This window comes from Schistocerca piceifrons, chromosome 8, assembly GCF_021461385.2.
Source record: "Schistocerca piceifrons isolate TAMUIC-IGC-003096 chromosome 8, iqSchPice1.1, whole genome shotgun sequence".
Classification (NCBI taxonomy): Eukaryota; Metazoa; Arthropoda; class Insecta; order Orthoptera; family Acrididae; genus Schistocerca; species Schistocerca piceifrons.
In genome coordinates this window covers 210,046,245-210,066,519 of record NC_060145.1, presented here as the reverse complement: position 1 = coordinate 210,066,519, position 20,275 = coordinate 210,046,245, and the positions used below count along the sequence as shown (strand labels likewise).

The following is a 20,275-nucleotide window of genomic DNA, read 5'->3' as shown; positions in this document are numbered from 1 at the left end:
ATGTGGAAAGATTCTGTAGAGCTATTTGACAAGTTTTAATAGTTCGATTTTGTTGTGTTGCTTCTCAGATATCAGCAAATGGTCCCACGGAACTGCCCGAGAATGGTTGTGGTAAATCTGCTCTCTTGTTTCAGGTAAACAGATTTTAATGTAGTTTCTTTACTGTCTAATTACAAGGTGTACAACTTTGCTTCCGCCGTTTGCTGATATGTCATGACAGCAGTAAGTAGCGGTCGAAAGAAACAGATCGCAGACATCAGGCAGTTAGCTTTGATCTCGGTCAACATAACCTCATTCAAACATTAGTAAATTTGTGTATGCATCATAAAGCTGTTCTTGATTGAAAATGTCAGTTTATGAGCCTAATTCTTGTCATTTGCGGGAGGTGTTACTGTTTTGTTTCAGTATGAAGAAAACAAAAGCTGAATCTCATCGAATGCTCTCAAGTATGTATGGTAAGGATGCTATTAGTGAAAGAGCATGTAATGAGTGGTTTCAATGCTCCAAGAACAGGGATTTTAATGTCGTAGACCAGCGTAGTGGTGGAAGAGAGAGTGTTTTTGAAGATGCAGAATTGGATACATTGCTGAGCGAAGATTCATGTCAAACTCAAGAAGAATTGGCACAATTAGTGGGAGTGACACAGCAAGCCATTTCAAAAAAATCTCAAGGCTATCGGCATGATTCAGAAAGAAGGAACTTAGGTCCTGTGTGAGCTGAAACCAAGAGACGTTGAACAGTGTTTGTGTGTTTGTGAACAGTTGCTTCAGAGGCAAAAACAGAAGGGATTTCTGCATCACATTGTGACCAGGGATAAAAAATGGGTTCATTATGATAACCCTAAACACAAAAAGCCATGTGGATATCCCAGCCATGCTTTCACGTCAATGGCCAAACCGGATATTCATGGTTCCAAGATCATGCTCTACATTTGGTGGAACAAGCTCAAAGTCGTGTACTATGAGGTGTTAAAACCAAGTGAAACAATCACAGGTGCTCATTAACTAATGCAATTAATGCCTTTGAGCAGAGCATTAAAAGACAAACGCCCGCAGTACAGCGAGAGGCATGATAAAGTTATTTTAGCAGGCACAACAATCCTCAACCCCATATTGCAAAAGAGGTCAAAACATACTTGGAAACATTGAAATGGGAAGTCCTACCCCAACTGCCGTTTCCTCCAGACATTGCTCCCTCTGATTATCACCTGTTTAGTTCAATGGCGCATGGCCTGGCTGACCAACACTTCCAATCTCATGAAGAAGTCACAAATTGGATCAATTCGCGGGATTCATACACTGCCCAAAAGATGGGAGAAAGTTGTGGCCAACGGTGGAAAATACTTTGAACGATACATGTGTAACCAGTTTTTTTCATTAAAGCCTCTAATGTTGTGGAAAAAAACGGCGGAAGCAAAGTTGTGCACCTTAGATACCACTGTCTTACAAATAGACAATGAAATTAATAATTAAAAAAAAAAAAAAGGGTCTATCCACGCAGCTTACAGGAATGTAGCTGCGTGACACCTTCAACAACCACCAGTGTTTCAACAAGTGAACACCCATCATTTTCAAGTGCAAATACAGTGAGAGAATGCTGTGACAGGAACTCTAAACTTCCAGCAGGCAGGGTTACATTTACCAAGAGCCATAGTGTGGCATACATCACTGCTCCCTCCCCCCTTGCTCCCCCCCTGCCAGTTCACACACAGAGTCAACAATTAGCACCACCACAGAATGAAAGCTGGCCAATGTCAGAAGTTATCAGTTGTGAATATTAATTACTAGTGGATGAGGCAGCAGCAGTAACTCTGTCCCCCTGTTGTTTGGCCAGGAAGAGCATAGGATTCCAAGCAAATTTTAAGCAAAAATGTATGTCTGTATTTCTGAAGTGAAGTGCTAATTTAGTCTAAACTGGTTCCATAATAACACTATCTCAATACCTGGAAGTACATGCCAGAATCTATGTTGTTGTACTCCATAGGATGACTGGTACCAGGCCAGTGTTTACAGTAGCTGATATGCTCATATGTTGTAAGCATGCCTGACGCTTATGCTCTATACAGAGATCCTCCAATGTTTTGACTGTTTGATCAAAGTGTAAAATGTAAACTCTGCATGGTGTACAGCAGACACCTGCCTTACATATACAAAGATCGCCCCTTACAGACCCTAAAAGGGCCCTAAACATAGGTGGTGGTCAGAAAACATGCCTCACACTGTGTTTCTGCAGAAGACAACAAATCCTGTTGGAAATACTACCTCACAAAAAGGCTATAGACGTAGGTACCACCTCATTATTTTCACCTCACACCCAATGCGTGTCTGATCTGTCTTTTGCTATAGCCTTGCTGGCGAAAGATGACTTTGAGGTGGGTTATCTGATCTGACAAACTTTCGGGATCTGAAATGATGTGGGCCCTAGGAAATACAAGGAAGGAAAGGCAGCCATCCTTTCCCATTTCTATATTTAAGCAAATATTCGATGAAATTCCTGGCAGATTAAAACTGTGTGCTGGACCGAGACTCGAACTCGGAACCATTGCCTTTTGAGGGCAAGTGCTCTACCAACTGAGCTACCCAAGCACGACTCACGCTCCGTCCTCACAGCTTTACTTCTGCCAGGACCTCGTCGCCTACCTTCCAAACTTTACAGAAGCTCTCCTGGTCCCGAGTTCGAGTCTCGGTCCGGCACGCAGTTTTAATCTGCCAGGAAGTTTCATATCAGCGCACACTCCGCTGCAGAGTGAAAATCTCATTCTGGAAATATTCGATGGATTGAATTCAAATGTTCTAAAATGATGTGCAAATTCATACTGTCATGAGGCCAAACAAAAGAAATTGGTCAGGTGTGAATAGGACTCGTGCACTGAAGGTTTCATACGAATTTAGTTATGTATGTAGACAGTTCATCCATTCTGGAACCTAGAATCTTGACCATTTTTGCCTATAATCAGCATTGATACTGGCAAGATTTCGGATCCAGGGATTCCAAGATTTTCAAGAATGCTTTAATTTCAGTAATGTAAATGTGACATAAAAACGTGCAGGAGCCAGGTCACCACCATTATAATCAGTAGTTTTGCTTCCTGGCTGACAGGTTTGTGATGGTAAAACTCAAGACTAGTCTGCAAATGTTTGTTTCACATACAACTTGAAATGCCATATCTATTTGCAGTAATTGCTCCTGAATATCTGGTGATGGATAAATTACAAAATGTATCGTGTGAGCAATAAACTCATTCCTTGCCTGATGTTCGATGTTTACCATTGCGATCCAGTCAGCTGGAATGCAGAACTACTGATTGCTTTAATTTCAAGTTTGGTGCCAGGTAACAAATGACAAAAGAAATATTTGTGTGTGATATAATTACAAATTAACAATTTTTGGGTTTTTTCCTTTACTTGTACTGTGAAACCTTGATGCTAGGTCGACCTACAACTTTTGACGACTGAATCTGAGAGTATTAAATATGTAATATAAATGGCTGCATCTTTTGGTTGCTTTGACTTAGAAACTTACATTTATTACAACACCAAGGGGTAACAGACCTTAGTATGTGACATTGATATTAATTTGATACATCTACCCTTTCATGAGAAAAAGGGGTCTTAACAGATTGGCAAACAGTCAGTCAGATAAGAAATGACAAAAAAATATTTTTTCTGTGTGATATAATTATAGACTTACAGTTTTCAGAGTTTTGCTTAGGCTGTACTACGAAACCTTCCTTTTTGCCAAATTTCATGGTTCTAGGCCAATGGAAAATACCCTGTAGGTTTTGATGAGTGAGTTTGTGAGTATCAAAATGTGTGACACAAATGGCTGTATCTTTTGAGTGCATTGTCTTAGAGGCTTAGAATTTTTGCACTGTCAAGTGAGCATAGACCTTAATATGTGATATACATTTGAAATTTATACATCCACCTGTTCCTGAGCGAAAGGGTTCTTAAGAGTTGGACAAACATACAGACGGACAGCAAATCAGTCTTTATAAGGGTTCCGTTTTTACAGACTGAGGCAAAGTAAGTGGCATTATTAACACAGGTGCAAGACATTGTTGTATGTTAACAGCAGATATGCAGCTGGAAGTGTATCACAACACAGTCATTGTGAAAACACTCTGAGAAGCATCAAAACATGACCACTTTATAAAAGGAAGTTCTTAAGAACTGAAGACCCTTACCTGGGCACAATAGTACTGATAACATGGCAGATACATTCAGAGTACGTTTCTGATCATGGGATTGCCAATGCTGTGAGAGTTACAACATGTCCATGAGTACTGCCAATTGTTGACATGTTAGGCCTTATTTATCAAGAAATGATAATGACTGGGAATTGAGAACAAGCGTTGATAGGTTAATTTTAATAACAGGTAATGAAGTTTAGCTCATTTCGTGTTGTGTGTTGAACAGTGTTAAGTTATGTGTCTGCTGGTTATCTCCTATTGCTAGCTTAATATTTATTTGACCACACTGATATTTATCAAATAAGGACATACATATGTGTTAGTAACAATCAAGGCCTATTTGCAGTGGATATTGCTCCTTGACATGAAGCTAATAGGGGTCTTCAGGCCTTAAATCTAAATAAACAGAGAGTTTATGGAAGATGTGGCTTAGAACAAAATATTTCTGCACCACAAAAAAGTGAAGCATGCAAAAGATGTGGTCAAATGTCAGAGTAACTTCATACACATACACACCATTGGCGGATATGTAAATTAAAAGAGTTGCAGTTCTCTGTGGCAGGTAAAATGGCCACCACAGTGCATTAATGCTGTTTGTGTTTAGTGTTGTTACCTGGCCTGATAGAGTATATATGGGGCATCAGATGTTGAATGATCACTGTGAAGGACATGGAGCTGCCACATACTTGTGTGAGACAGCACCTGACAGAATTTGAAAAGGACCTCATTGTCTGTCTTCGTTTGGCCGTCTGGTCAAATTGTGCAGTATCCAGGTTTTTGGGGCATTCGGATCTGCCAGTGGCCCACTGTTATACTGCATGAGAACTTGAGGGGAAGCATATTTGTCACGAAGCTTCCAGTTGACTATGTCTGACTGCCAAGAGAGGACCACCAACTTGTGCACCACGTACTTCGTAATCCCTTCGCATCTGCACCTGCCATCTCAGAACAAGTAGACTCCCTGCAACTTCTGTGTCATCCCACTCCATTGGTCAGGGAATAGCTGCAGCAGCCAGATTAGAGAATTACCTGCCAGTAACACAACAAAACAAACAACTGCATTTGGAATGGTTCTGTGGCAGGAAGCGTGGACTGCTGATGGATGGCATTGCACTGCATTCAGCAATGAATTGCAGCTCTGCCCTACCCCAAATGCGCCTGCGAGTTTGGTGGTGACCTGGCGAGAGGTCCCATTCTTCCAATGTTTCGGAAAGGCACTGCAGTGTTACTCCTGGCGACATGATGTGGAGAGCCACACAGTATTACTTCAGGTCATATCTGGCAGTGATTCAAGGAACTCTGATGGCACAATGGAATGTCACAAACATCCTGGATCTTTATGTATTACTTCTCAGCTGACAGTATCATGATGCCATTTTTTTAACAGCACAATTTTTGTCCTCACATGGCACGTATCTTTGTGAACTGTTTATGTGATGTCGAGGTACTGTGGTGCCCAACAAGATCACCCAGATCTGTTTGTCATAGAACATGTGTGACCAGCTTGGATGTCAGCTGCATCCTTGTGCCATTATTCAGGATATCAGGCACCAGGTACAACAGTTGTGGGCCAGTTTGCCTCAGGGTACACTGGCTTATGTCATCTTTTCAACTGAATCAGTTTATGCATCCAGGTCAGAGTGGGTGCAATGTCATGCTGATAAGTCCTTTGTAGATTTTACTCTATTTTGTAATAAATGAAATAGGATTACATACTCTTTCAAACCATTTTCCTTTCTCCCTTTTTGGTGCTTCACTTCTTTGTCAGGCAGTGTAATATCCAATATCTTACTCTTTGTGTGATGGGAGCTTGTTGAAGAACTTTGTATCAGGACACAGAACCTCATTCTGAATCCTAGACGAAGAAGGAAAATCTATGAGAAAATTACTTGTGATGCTGTAATCATAATGCAATTAAAATTAATTTTTTATAACCAATAAAAAACGTTAGGAGGAATGTACTTTTGAATGAGTAAAAGACATCCAAGCCCTTCAAAGGACCTTTTATAAGATACACAGGGACCTACTTTACATAATATTCTTACTGCTCACTTTTTCTGATTAAATACTTTATTTACTGTAGTTGCATTTCCATAGAAAATATTTCAGTAAGACACCAGTAAGTATAAGTATTTGAAGTAAACTAACATCTTTGTTTTCAAGCAAACACTATGAGGGACACTTCTAAGTATGAAACATGCTGAACTGAGCTATCTGGTTAGTGTACAAGGGGATAAAAAGAAAAATTTGGAATACATTGCTGTGGGTGGAGCTTGTGTAGTACGCATTTCTGCCACTGGGCATGTGTAATGCAACTCATTCCGAGTACAGTGCCAACCGTGTTGTCGACCTGGCTTGTTCTGTTCATCTGCAGTGATTATTTTTGCTAGCACTGTTTTGTTCTTGTTTTGTTTTTTATGATGGCAGGTTTGAGTGAACAATGTGCAGCAGTGAAATTTTGTTTCCTACTTGGTAAAAATGGTGCTGAAACTATTTTAATGTAGAAAACAGCCAACCAAGATGACGCTATGGGAAAAACTCAAGTGTATGACTGGTTTGCTCAGTTTAAAAATGGTGACATGTTGATTGATGGAAAATCTCATTCTGGATGACCATCAACTGCCCAAATCGATGAAAATATTGAAGCTCACAGAAGCTTGTGCTCACAAACCCTTTAGAAGATTGTGCAACAGTGTTTGTCAAAAAAGACCCAATTTGTGGCAGAGAGGAGACTCCTTTTTCCACCATGAAAACACACCTGCCCACACAGCCATCTCTGTTAGACAGTTTTTGGCTACTAATAGCATGATTTAGCTGCCCCGTGCACCTTACTCGCCTGACCTGGCTCCGTGTCACTTATTTTTATTTCCACGCATGAAAAGAGGAATGAAAGGACACTGATTTCACAACATTGAAAAGGGGGGGGGGGGGGGGGGGAGACCAAGGGAGGAGCTGTCAGTCATTTCTAAAGATGACTACAAAAATGTTTCGAACAATGGAAGCAGCAGTGAGACAAATGTATTAGTGGCAATTTAAAAATATATAGCTTTTAAAAAATAATTCTATTTTTTTTGGGTAGCCTCTCATATGTGATGTTTTGCTAATCTCATCACATTTCCTTGTCTTTGGGGATTTTATTGTGCATATTGTGATGTGGGTCATTACGTGCTGCCCTGCAGATGAACTGCAGAGAATCTCTTGCCAGAAAATCTACATCTTCTGAATGTGGGGTAGAGTACACTCATGAGCCCTGCCATACAGGTACATTTCCTGCCATTGAACTATCATTATGCTCTCCAGTTGCTGCAATCACTTCTCAATGGGAAATAGATAATGCTATGCGTTCGACTGATCACTTCCCATTCCAGATACGCTTGACGGAGAGGGTAGTGCCTGACAGAAAGCTTCACAAATGGATGCTCAGTTAGATGAAATGGGCCGCTATTGAACCAAACTCACAACTTGTGCTAACACAGTGTCTTTAACACTTGTACTCTTTGATATAGCATGCACTAGTTTGTGAGCTTTACCTTCAGGCTTTCATTATTACTATGCACCTTTTCTGACAGCTGGTGCATTATCGTGTCACGCCAATGATTCTTGCAGTAATTAATGTGCTGAATCAGTAGTGGTATGGAGCTCGAAGTTGAAATCAATTGTGTTAACATCTGACCGTGTTTACAGGATCAGATGCTGACTTTGCAGTTGTAGTGAATGCCTACTGTTAGTGTGGATACCAGCAAACATAATAACTGATAGTTGACCTTGTGATATTTGTAATGAACCAATGTAACAAACTGTGGCTTCTACGGACACAGTCGATTTCAGTTTGTGAATTGTGCCAGTCTGAATGGGAAGGTCATAGTTAGGCATCTTCCATCATTTGATGGAGCTCTTTGTTGACACCAGTTTTTGATTTTGTGTGGCATTTATTCACAGGCATGTCACGGGCAGTAGGCACACGGTTTCATTTTGCTGAGCACAATCTGTAAGTTGTTTCACTTCAAAAGCTTTTCAAATTAAATGCACTGTAGAATTATGAGAAAAATGGATGGGTAGCTTAAAAAGTAGACACTGTTCACAAATGGACGGATTCCATCTCGACCACAATCTATTGCAGGTTTTCAGGGTGGCTTGTATGGCAGGCTGTTTCTAAAAGTAGTGATGACAGATGCTCTGCAACCACAGAAAAGAATGCAACTTTGTTGAAATTAAAGTGCAAAACATCTGCTTGCAAGTGCGTGTGAGTACTGACCTTTTGCACTATTGTATCGTATCTCTTCTTTCTATGTCCATTCGGTGCGTGCAAGATACTTAAAGTAATTATTAAATAATTCAATTTCTGCATATTTATTGTCACTGACCACATTTATGATGATCAGCTTGCAGATAATAAACTGTATAGTTACAGAATAGGCCAGTAAACCACAAAGACTTTGAGGAGTTTAACATAATAAATCAATGGCCATTCATAATTTGAAAGTTGATTAACTTTATTTAAATTTTCTAAATATAATATGAATAACTAAAAAAATCTACTCACCAAATGGCACTAAGCACACAAAAATCTGTACTAGAAAAGATATAAGGGCAATATGATGGTGAATAGTAGGTATTGTATATAAATGAAAGAATGAATTAGCACAAAATTTTGAAAACAGATGATAGTTTGAACAAGATAGATGACACAAAGACTGAAAAGGGTTTTATCTACCCCTATTATAGTTTCAACCATTGATTATTCTTATAGGTTTTTTGAACATTGGGTACATTTCACTCTACTCCCCAAATGCTGAACCAGAAATTAACTATATACACTCAACTGTGCTCTACCTTAGTTTGACATGGGATGACCTACAACTGTGGCATTGTCCGCACTACCTGCTTAATGACATAGACAGGAAGACTTTGCCAAAATGTTAAATTACAAAGCAGTTACATAAATCAAAAAACTGAAAATCCAGGATGGAATAATAGTAATATGGAACAGAAAAGATTACTACTATCACACAGAGGAAGCACTGAGTGGCAGACAGTCCCATTTAAATTATATTTAAAAGTAGACAAAGGTATCAAACAATGCCTTTCTGCAGATGTAGAAAACTACAACATATACACAAACAAAACACAACCCCTTGCCCCCATGTATCAAATCAAAGGCAGGGCAACTGTGAAAGCAGCCATTTGGTCTTCCATCGTAGCTACAAACACTGCGCTGGGGACTGGTAAGCACTGCCAGTCTCCTTTTACCGTAAGTTCTGGTCATGCTTCAATGACCACTGTATGGCATGGCGGTGGAACATTGTGTGTAGCAGGGAATGATGATCTTGGCTCGACTGCCTGAATCGCAGGGATGGTAAGAACTACTATAAAAAAAAACCTCAATCTCAAGGTGTGCTGTGTCCCGATGAGGTGCATGGCTGTTGAGGTGCAACAGTCGACAGCGGGCAACCTCTGGGAACATGCCACAGCTCTGTTGTATAAGGCATATTCAGGCACATGGGCTCTGTCTGAGTGGGCCCTTGTTTTCCTAGCTGCTTGTGGGACCAAGATGGAACCCTCGAAATCTTCTCCTCCTCCTCCTCCCAGTGGGAAGGGTGTACTGACTGGGAGTATTCACACCCAATCTTCCAAACAAGTGAGGGAGGCTAGCTCTGTTGGTAATTTGAATTATAGTAACAGGGCTCAAGGAGTCATATATCAAAATGTGTTTTTGCTCGTTAAGAGGAAGGAGGGGATGTTTGGAAAAGTGACCTCCTTCTACAGGGTGACACAGAAAAATGGGAACGTTTCCACAGTCCAATAAAAATAGAAGTGATGGAGAAAAGAAATTGCATTCATAGTAATTGAAACCTTACAACTTTGCCATTTACAAAACATTGATGGCAGTTATCATTTTTTAAGAATTATATCCTTTACATGTCCTCCTGTACAAATACATTTGTGGAATATGCTGTTGAGATTCCTCATTGACCACTGCAACATCTCAACTGGGATACTGTGAATTTCATCCAGAATTCTCTGTTTTAACTCATCCATGGTTCTTGGTTGAGTCGTGTAGACTTTGCTCTTGAGGGAGCCCACAAGAAAAAATCACAAACAGATAAATCTGGCAGTCTAGGGCCAGGGAATGTTGCTGAATCATGAGATCAAATGGTTGCCAAACAATTTTTGCACATGTGCCATTGATTTCCATGCAGTGTGTGAAGTCGCTCCATCCTGCTGAAACTAAGCTTCTTGAACGTTTGGAAAGTTATTCAATGTAGGTGCACCAAAAGTTTGTAACATCTCCTCATAATGATTGACATTGACTGTTATTGTGTTTTCTTTTCATTTGTGATAAAATATGGCCCAATAATCCCATGTGATGAAACACCACACCATACTGTCACTTTACTAGCATGAAAAGGGCGCTCATGAACATCATTAGGATTTGTGTTTGCCCAGTAACATTAGTTCTGCTTATTCACATATCCTGTGAGATGAAAATGTGCATCATCTGGCATCCACTACTTGTTTAGAAATTCATCATCATTGTTTATTTTTCTTATCATTTAGTGACAGAATTCTAATAATAACTGGTAATCATTGTCCTTCAGTTGTTGCAGCATCTGTAGTTTACACAGATGAAATTTTAAATCAAGATGAAATCTGCGAGCTCTCTCCCGCAACATTCCAACCACTGCTGCTTGCTTATGAATTGAACGCCGTGGGCTCCATAAGACGGACTCGCTTACAATATTAATGTTCACTGGTGAATGCACAATTCTTGGCGTCCTGTTGGTTTCTTCTTGAGGGCAGATCCAGTCTCTTCAAAGTTATTAATCCAACATTTTATTGCGTGTTTCAACAGAATGACATCATGACGTCCTAAATTATAAGAACATCGAAACTCCCTCTGCGCCGCTACCAAACTAATTGTTTTTATAAAACATTTTTATGGCTAACGCATGGTGTTGCCCGTTCCACTGATCCATGATTACTGAAATGGCGGACTGTTTACTCGTTAAGTGTCACAAACCTGCAGTGCTGCCACCTACCCATGGCTGCCACTACTTATTTCAAATATTCCCCTTATTCTGTGTCACCCTGCATATCCATAAAGGCTTGGAAGGACTTGCTGGAAGTGTGAAGTCTATTAACAAGCTGTGGAACAGTTCGCTACTGGTCGAGACTAACAGGGCAAAGCAGGTGGAACTACTTATAAAGACCGAAAAATTGGGTGAATATTTGTAACTGTTGAATTCTAGCAGGGGTGTGGTCACATGCTGTGACATTATGGATATCAACATAGCTGATGTTAAATAGGAATGGGTATTACAGGGGATTGTGGGCATAGAGCAAAGGATGTGTAGGAATAATGAAGAAATTGAGAAGACTGCTACCTTCATTGTGACCTGTAATTCTCCAACATTGCCTGACCACATCATGACAGGTTTCCTCCAACTTAGGGTTAGGCCTTACGTATCTAACCCTATGTGATGCTACAAATGCCAGTGTTTTGGTCACGCAGCGCTGAGTTCTGGGGGTGAAGCGACCTGTGGGAAATGTGGAAAGGCAGCCCATGAAGCTGGGATTGACTGCCCATATCCAGCAGTCTGCGTTAACTGCTCTGAGAGACTGCAGATGAGACCGCCCTGTTTTTGCAGAGGAACAAAAAGTTCAGGAACTAAAAGTCACCAAGTGGATCCCCTGTGCTGAAGCCAAAAGGGAATATGAGGCAATGAAACCTCCAGTCGCCGGAGTGGCTGTGCGGTTCTAGGCGCTACAGTCTGGAACCGAGCGACCGCTACGGTCGCAGGTTCGAATCCTGCCTCGGGCATGGACGTGTGTGATGTCCTTAGGTTAGTTAGGTTTAATTAGTTCTAAGTTCTAGGCGACTGATGACCTCAGATGTTAAGTCACATAGTGCTCGGAGCCAACCATTTGAAACCTCCAGTCTTTACCACTTCTTATGCTTCCATGATGCAGAAACCTGTTCCTAAGGGTGACATCTCAATGCAGACATGACCAGTGTACAACCACCCACCACCAGCACCTGTACTCGTATGTGTACATGCCAAGGCAAAATGAGTGAGGATAAAACAATCCAAGCAGCTGCCACAGAAAAGACCAGAACAGTTCCATAGTGAGTGCCATGAAGGCACTCAACAAGCAGAGTGCCTCTCAGTGCCCCCTTTCCCCCTCATCCTCTATCGGATGGGGTGCAGGGAAGGGTTCACGATGTTCAGGTCAAAAGCTGTCCCGAGTGCCATCAGACATCATTCTTTCACATCTGACTGATGAGGACATCATGGAGTTAGATGCCTTGGATCCAGGCAGCCCCTCCACTCCCCCTCGCTCTGCAAGTGCTTCACCTCTGTGGTGCAAAGATAGGGATAAATTAGAACCACATCAATGAAATGGCTGCCATCCTACAGTTGAACTTGCAGGGGTTCAGGATGCATGTGGAGGAACTGCGTCTCTTATCTCAGTGTAGATCACTGTGTCTGTGTCTCCAGGAGCCTGATTTCCATCAGTCGTACACCCATGAGCTATGAGGCTATGTACTCCACAAAAAGGAAAACCTGAGTCGAGAGAGCGCTAGAGGAGGCATAGGTCCTTTCGTTAGTACCAAGTACCACTCCTTGCCTCTCTCACTTACAATGACTTTACAAGCAGTTACTACATCAATGCATGTGTGTCATCTGTTGACAGTATGTTCCCTGTACTTGCCCCCACATGATGCCCTTGATGAAGAGGCCCTAACTGACCTTATTACATAGCTCCTCCACCCCTTCATCCGCTGTGATGATATTAATGCATACAATGTGCTTTTGGGCTCTGCGCCTACCTGCCCCAGGGGTTGAGCAATTGAGAGACTTCTCATGTCATCATGCGCATACTTGCTAAATGTGGAACAGAGCACTCACTTATGCACAGCAGATGGGTCGTTCTTTGCCATTGAGCTCTCGTTTTACTCTCCAGCTCTTGCTCACACTGTTCAATGCCAAGTGGTCGATGACTTGCACAGAAGTGATCATTTCCCGATCTGGATTTACCTGCCAAATGGGGTTGAACGTGAAAGGAAACCGCTGCAATGGATGTTCGGTAGAGCTTACTGGACACTTTATAGCTAGTTGGCCCAATTCAGACATAGTGCGAATGTTGAGGCTTGGGTGGATAGTATTACCAAAATGATCTACCACATCGCTGCAGCAGCCATTCCACAGTCCACAGGACAACAGAAAAGGTAACGTATCCCTTGGTGGAGTGCTGAAATGGTTGAGTGCCGAATGCTGCTCTGCAATCAGGACCAGGTGTGCGGCTCTGTGTAGGTTCAAGTGTCTGCCAATTGCAGAGAATCTTGCAGCCTTTTGGGTGGTGAGGGAAAAGTGTTGCCGAATTATTCGAGAGAGCAAGAACAACTCAAGGAACAGTTCCTGAAGACCATTAATCGTTCCACTGAAAGTTCCTTTGTGTGGAAGACCACCAGGAGAGAGGAGGCAGGTGCCCCATGGCTGCTGTAATGGGGAACTGAAAAAAAAAAAAAAGTGGTTCAAATGGCTCTGAGCACTATGCGACTTAACTTCTGAGGTCATCAGTCGCCTAGAACTTAGAACTAATTAAACCTAACTAACCTAAGGACATCACACACATCCATGCCCGAGGCAGGATTCGAACCTGCAACCGTAGTGGTCGCTCGGTTCCAGACTGTAGTGCCTAGAACCGCACAGCCACTCCAGCCGGCGGGGAACTGCACTCTCCAAACCAATCTGCGAGACATTGCCCAGACTAGGCTGGCATATTTTGCCACAGTTACTGCAACAGCCAGTCAGGTTCCAGGTTTACAGCACCATAGAGCGGTTGCTGAGAGGTGTAGTTTGGACTTCCGGTCCACATCTGATGAAGATTACAACTGCCCATTTTCCATGTGGGAGCTGGATTCTGCATTGTCTGTGGCTTGTGACACATCCCTTGGTCACAACAGGATCCATTACAGTATGCTGTGGCACCTCACAAGACAAAACAGAAATATCCTCCTCCCACATTTTGATGTCATTTGGGCATCAGCTCACTTTCCCAACTAGTGGCATAAGGCAATTTTAATTTCCTCTATTAAAACCTGGGAAAGACTGTACATGGCCAAATATTTACTGTAGTGTTGCCCTCATTAGCTGGATGGGGAAGATCTTGGAGTGGATTGCTCAACCACTGCCTTCTTTCCTATGCCGGCATCACCTCCTGGTGTCCCTCAAGGTAGCATTTTAAGTATGACTGTCTTTGCCATAGCTATTAATAGCATTACATCCATAGTGAAAAATCCTGTCTAGTGTTCTTTGTTTGTGGATGACTTCTCTGTGTTTCGCTCTTCTTCAAGCCTGGCAATGACAATACTTCAGTTGTGACTAACTTTAAAGATGTTGGACGTGGTGCACCATGAAGAGATTCGGTTGGTCTCTGGAGCATTCAGAGCAAGCCCCATACCAAGCCTGTGTGCAGAGGCTCGTGAACCGCCACTTGATATCAGGTGATGGCTACTTACGGTGCACCAGGTGTATAAAACACTGTCCATTTACACGCCCACCTACCAAACTGTTGCTCAGCCTCCACTGAAAAGGCTTTTTCTTAACCAGCAACAGGCAACAAGGCCCTAGGGATTCGTACACAAGATTGCCTTCTAGAGATGGGTGTGGCCGATCTTCATGTTTGACATTGCGGTGGGAGCAGATTTCCACCTTGGCATCTCTGGAGGCCTAGACTTAATTTAGACTATACGAGTTTTAAGAAAGATCACACGTCAGATTTTACATTTCAATCTCTGTTTTTTAACATTTTAGATGTGCGTCATGGTTTCACAATAGTGTACACCGATGGCTCCAAACAAGGGAATTCCTTTGGCTGCTCTGTCGTGTTCCCCGACCATGTCACCAGGATTTGCCTTCCTGATGAATATACCGTTCTCTCAGTAGAGCTCCACGCGGTCCTGAAGGCGCTGGAGCAGATGCGTCATATTTGGGGCAAACGGTTTCTCATTGCTCCAATTCCTTTAGTGCCTTTCAATTGTTACAGAGCCCGTTCCCAGCTGGGGAGATGGTCTGGCTGATATATGACCAACTGTACTTGCTGCAGCGGCAGGGTAAGAGGGTGTCATTCTGCTGGGTGCCAGGTCATGTAGAGATATAGGGAACTGAACAGGCCGATTGGGCTGCCAAGGAGGCCTGCAGAGGAGAGGATGTGGTACAATGTCTTATTCCCTTGCAGGCTGTCATTTCTGCACTACACGGGAATTGCATGCAGTTGTAGGATGAGGAATAGCTGGGGATGATGGCCAATAATCTGTGGTTGGTGAAGTTAATAACCTAGCCATGGCATTTCTCCTGCCAGTTGCCCAGGTGAGATGAAGTGACCCTCATGCGTCTTAGAATTGGGCACTGTCCTCTCACCCATAGCTTTTTACTATGGTGAGATGACCCCCCTTTTGTGATGCTTGTGGCGTGCATCTCTCTGTCTGCCATATTTTAACGGAATGCATTTTATATCATGATGCAAGGGCAGAAGCAAATATTGGTGGCGGTCTGCCCTCTATTTTAGCTGAAGATGAGTTGAGTGTGGCTAAGATTTTAAAATTTTGTGATGTGTCTGGACTCTGGCCTAAACTTTTAGGCTGGAGGTCTTAGTGTGTGTCAGAGTGGCTGGCTTCTCCTTTTTCTATTCTTGTACTCAGCCAGCCACATCCATCTGCTATATTGTTATATTGTTTTAGGTCTTTATACCATTTTCTTCCTGTGTCATTAATGTTTACTACTGACGCAATACTTTTTTCTGTGGTTTTGTGCGGGTGCGCATATCCAACTTTTGTTACCTGTGTTTTACATGATTTTACCTTCCTGTTTTGTGTATTTTACTGACACTTGTTTCAATCTGTTTTCGTGTGAGTGCTAAAGACCTTGCTGTCATGCGCCCATACAAACATATCCATGTCCATGCAAAAACAGTGTGTCATTCTGTGTGGGCATCTGACCACTAACCAGCTGTTTCCCTGAATTGATGGCCACTGCCAGACTGTGGCCAAGAAACAGCTGTACCGCCCAGTTGCCAAGCATACTGCCCTGCATAGTGTGCTTGACTTATAATGCTTCACTTCAACTGTGTGTGTGTGGGGGGGGGGGGGGGGGGTTGTTTTTCTGGGATGCACGCACTGTGAAAAAATATACATTGAATGGGCTTGCATGCTGCACAACTCCTGGAAGTTGTGAGTAGCAATGTATACTATTTCATATTATTGTTAAAGCAATTACGTATTCATTTACAGCATAAAGACAGGAAGGAAAGAGAACACATTCATTTTGGTGTTGATGTTACTTTGTTTAGCTATTAGCTTTATATTCTTCAAATGGCATAAACACTAGGTTAATAAATCTGAAGCAGAATTGCTGGCAAATACATAACTTCAAGAGGTGAAATATGTAGTACTGCCAATAGATAGGTACGAAAGTAAAAGTGACACACTACCTAGCTATCAGAACTAATAGTTTCTTCTTTGGGAGGAGAGGAGGAAAGTTTGGGGAAGGTTAAAAAGGAAGGGCAGGTCAGTCAGACACTCCATGTTGGGAGTGTTGAGGGTAGGGATAGGTGCAGATCTTGAAAGGCATCTGAAAACTTCAACTGCATATGAAAACAGAGAAAATATGTATAATATGGTAGTAGGTGATCAACTATTAAAAGGTATACACCTTTTATACCTAGACATTTCAGAAGGAATAGTATGTTACATTTTACATGAAGTTTACATGAAGGATTAAATGTGGGAAAACTTTGAAGATCTTTCTTTTAGGTTTGAGCAGGACAAGTGAGGAACTGTTTAAAGCATTATTTCCTTTTCCATTGGTATTAATAACATACTACTTACAGTTTTGAGCCCATTGTTCGTAATTGTGCACAGCTTCAGTTTTTTATTCCTCTTCCAGTGCTGCAGAAGAAAATCTTTAGTTGCAACTCAAATATGAAGGTGTTAGCTGAAGACTGATTTCTGGATTTCACGTTTGAGCCAAAGCAGCTGTAGTTACTGTGGCAAAAGGGTCTGAAGGATGTCTATATATCTATTTGAATGAACTGAACTTGTTAAAGTGTTCTATGTATAGCTTTTGGGAAGTGTCCAGGGTGCATTTTGTTCAATATTATAAAGCTTTTATGTGATACTAGCTGCATTTAGGGTATATTGTATACCAATCTGCGAGACAAACTTGTCTCGGCGTCATCGATGCCATCTATTATGCTAGCCACAGGTGCCCAAAAATCCAGCCCCATACCCAGCCAAGTGGGTGTACTCTCATGTCTGCTCTTGTTATTTCCCATGAGTGTGTCCTAAAGTTACATTAACAATGCAGATTTGATGTATTAGGATCTCTGTAGCAGGTGAGACATATTTTTCTATACGTTTCCTAATCTGTGTAGACTCAACATTGGTCTTCAAAGTATGCGTCACGTGTCCCAAGTGGATAAACAAGTTAAACGATGCATGAGATACTATCTACCGACAAAGCCTGATTGATGTTATTTTTCCAGATGCAAGGGCATGAAGGAAATTGGGGAAAGAAATTAGCATTTGTGACAGCCAAGGAATTTTGCTGAAAGTATGGCTCTATGTGACATTCTGTCACTTCATTTTTGTGGCTCACAGTCACACACTGGGGTAAGAGAATGGTTGTAAGTGATTAATAAAAACTGCAGCTCATAACATCAATTATTTTGCTCTGGTGTATCTCTTTCCAATCACTTCATCAAAAAATTCTCCAGAGTCATCTATATAAGAGAGAGCACAAAGCCACAAGTGTTCCAATAGCAATCTTCACTTGTGTTGTGGTTGTGATGTGCAGATTCCAGAACATCATATTTTAACAAATTGCATGTGGTATTTAGGCAAGGGAGCAAAGATTAGTATCCAAGTTGTATTTTTCCAGATGAAGAGTTGAACCTGATTCATATTATGAGGTTCTGTAGAATATCTGACCAGCTCTGTAAATAGCTAAGGAGTCCTGAACATACTATCTGTGTGATTGGTTCACTATTTTTTAGCCAACCATGGTTTCCAGAGGTTTTGTTTTTGTGTGAAAAGGAAACACCAATTCAGAAAATTTTAAAATTCATGAAGAGATGTATTGTTTATCATTACTTGGCTTCAGAAGGTCCTGCTAAAAAGAAATACATAAGAATATGTAACAGCTATCCTTGCTTTGGGAAGCATAAGTTTCTTCTTAAACATGAAAAGAAGAGTTGGTTGAGGAAGGTCGGACAAAGGTGAAAATCACTCAGCACCCAAAATAAGCGGGACCTCCACTGTATGAAGAACATTTACTGTTGTTACATCCAGATTTCAAGAATGTTGTAGAACAAATATGTTTGGAAATTTTTGTAGTTGGAATGATAGTGTAATTATGTGAGTGGATGTAACTGGTAATGGGAGTGAGTGAGTGAAATTTTTTTTGTGATCATTTAAGTTTTCACGTTGTAACTACAGTTCTCTCTTATCACTGTAACAATTGTTCTAAGAACCTCAACAGTGAACATTCCCATACCAATATCAGAAGGCAGTTTAGAGACATAATATATTTCACGTTTTTGACTGAGACATCTTTTATGAACTCTTATAACTGTTACCATGCTCTCTTTGACATTCCATAACTTAGCATGAGGGGACACCAGCTCAACTTTTAAAGGCCCAGTTGGATCTGAAGAACTACCTTTTTTTTTTATCAGAAAGTCATGTGATTGCCACTCCTCACTGATAAGAAAAATAAGCTTTTAATATTTTAAAATGCATTACTCACAAACCATGAGGAGCAGGTCAGTCCTCACAACTTGTTTTTGAGTGTGTGCATTATGAGAATGGTGTCTCAGGCCATTCTTCCTTTCCTATGTTGCAGTCTGACTCACTGACTATACCTTTTTCTGACTTATTATCTGGTGACAACCTAGCTCATTTGTAAGACATTGATTGTGGCTTTTCTCACTTTGTTCACTTTATTTTACACCACATATTGTGGTTAGTCCCCCCCCCCCCCTATGAACTATGGACCTTGCCGTTGGTGGGGAGGCTTGCGTGCCTCAGCGATACAGATAGCCATACCGTAGGTGCAACCACAACGGAGGGGTATCTGTTGAGAGGCTAGACAAACGTGTGGTTCCTGAAGAGGGGCAGCAGCCTTTTCAGTAGTTGCAAGGGCAACAGTCTGGATGATTGACTGATCTGGCCTTGTAACAATAACCAAAACGGCCTTGCTGTGCTGGTACTGTGAACGGCTGAAAGCAAGGGGAAACTACAGCCGTAATTTTTCTCGAGGACATGCAGCTTTACTGTATGATTAAATGATGATGGCGTCCTCTTGGGTAAAATATTCCGGAGGTAAAATAGTCCCCCATTCGGATCTCCGGGCGGGGACTACTCAAGAGGATGTCGTTATCAGGAGAAAGAAAACTGGCGTTCTACGGATCGGAGCGTGGAATGTCAGATCCCTTAATCGGGCAGGTAGGTTAGAAAATTTAAAAAGGGAAATGGATAGGTTGAAGTTAGATATAGTGGGAATTAGTGAAGTTCGGTGGCAGGAGGAACAAGACTTCTGGTCAGGTGACTACAGGGTTATAAACACAAAATCAAATAGGGGTAATGCAGGAGTAGGTTTAATAATGAATAGGAAAATAGGAATGCGGGTAAGCTACTACAAACAGCATAGTGAACGCATTATTGTGGCCAAGATAGATACGAAGCCCACACCTACTACAGTAGTAAAAGTTTATATGCCAATTAGCTCTGCAGATGACGAAGAAATTGAAGAAATGTATGATGAAATAAAAGAAATTATTCAGATTGTGAAGGGAGACGAAAATTTAATAGTCATGGGTGACTGGAATTCGAGTGTAGGAAAAGGGAGAGAAGGAAACATAGTAGGTGAGTATGGATTGGGGGACAGAACTGAAAGAGGAAGCCGCCTTGTAGAATTTTGCACAGAGCACAAGATAATCATAACTAACACTTGGTTTAAGAATCATGAAAGAAGGTTGTATACATGGAAGAACCCTGGAGATACTAAAAGGTATCAGACA

The 20,275-nt window shown here is 41.6% G+C and overlaps 1 protein-coding gene and 1 non-coding gene across 2 annotated transcripts in view; one reads left to right on the top strand and one right to left on the bottom strand.

The window, feature by feature from the left end:
• Positions 1-20,275, top strand: part of LOC124711464 (phospholipase DDHD1-like) — a 176,891-nt gene that overhangs the window by 106,199 nt on the left and 50,417 nt on the right. The window contains exon 8 of the mRNA XM_047241560.1: positions 69-134. Coding sequence (XP_047097516.1) covers positions 69-134 — 66 coding nt within the window. The remainder of the gene's footprint in view (positions 1-68; positions 135-20,275) is intronic.
• Trnal-caa lies at positions 2,512-2,586 on the bottom strand. Its single transcript has one exon. It is a non-coding gene; the product is annotated as a tRNA-Leu (tRNA).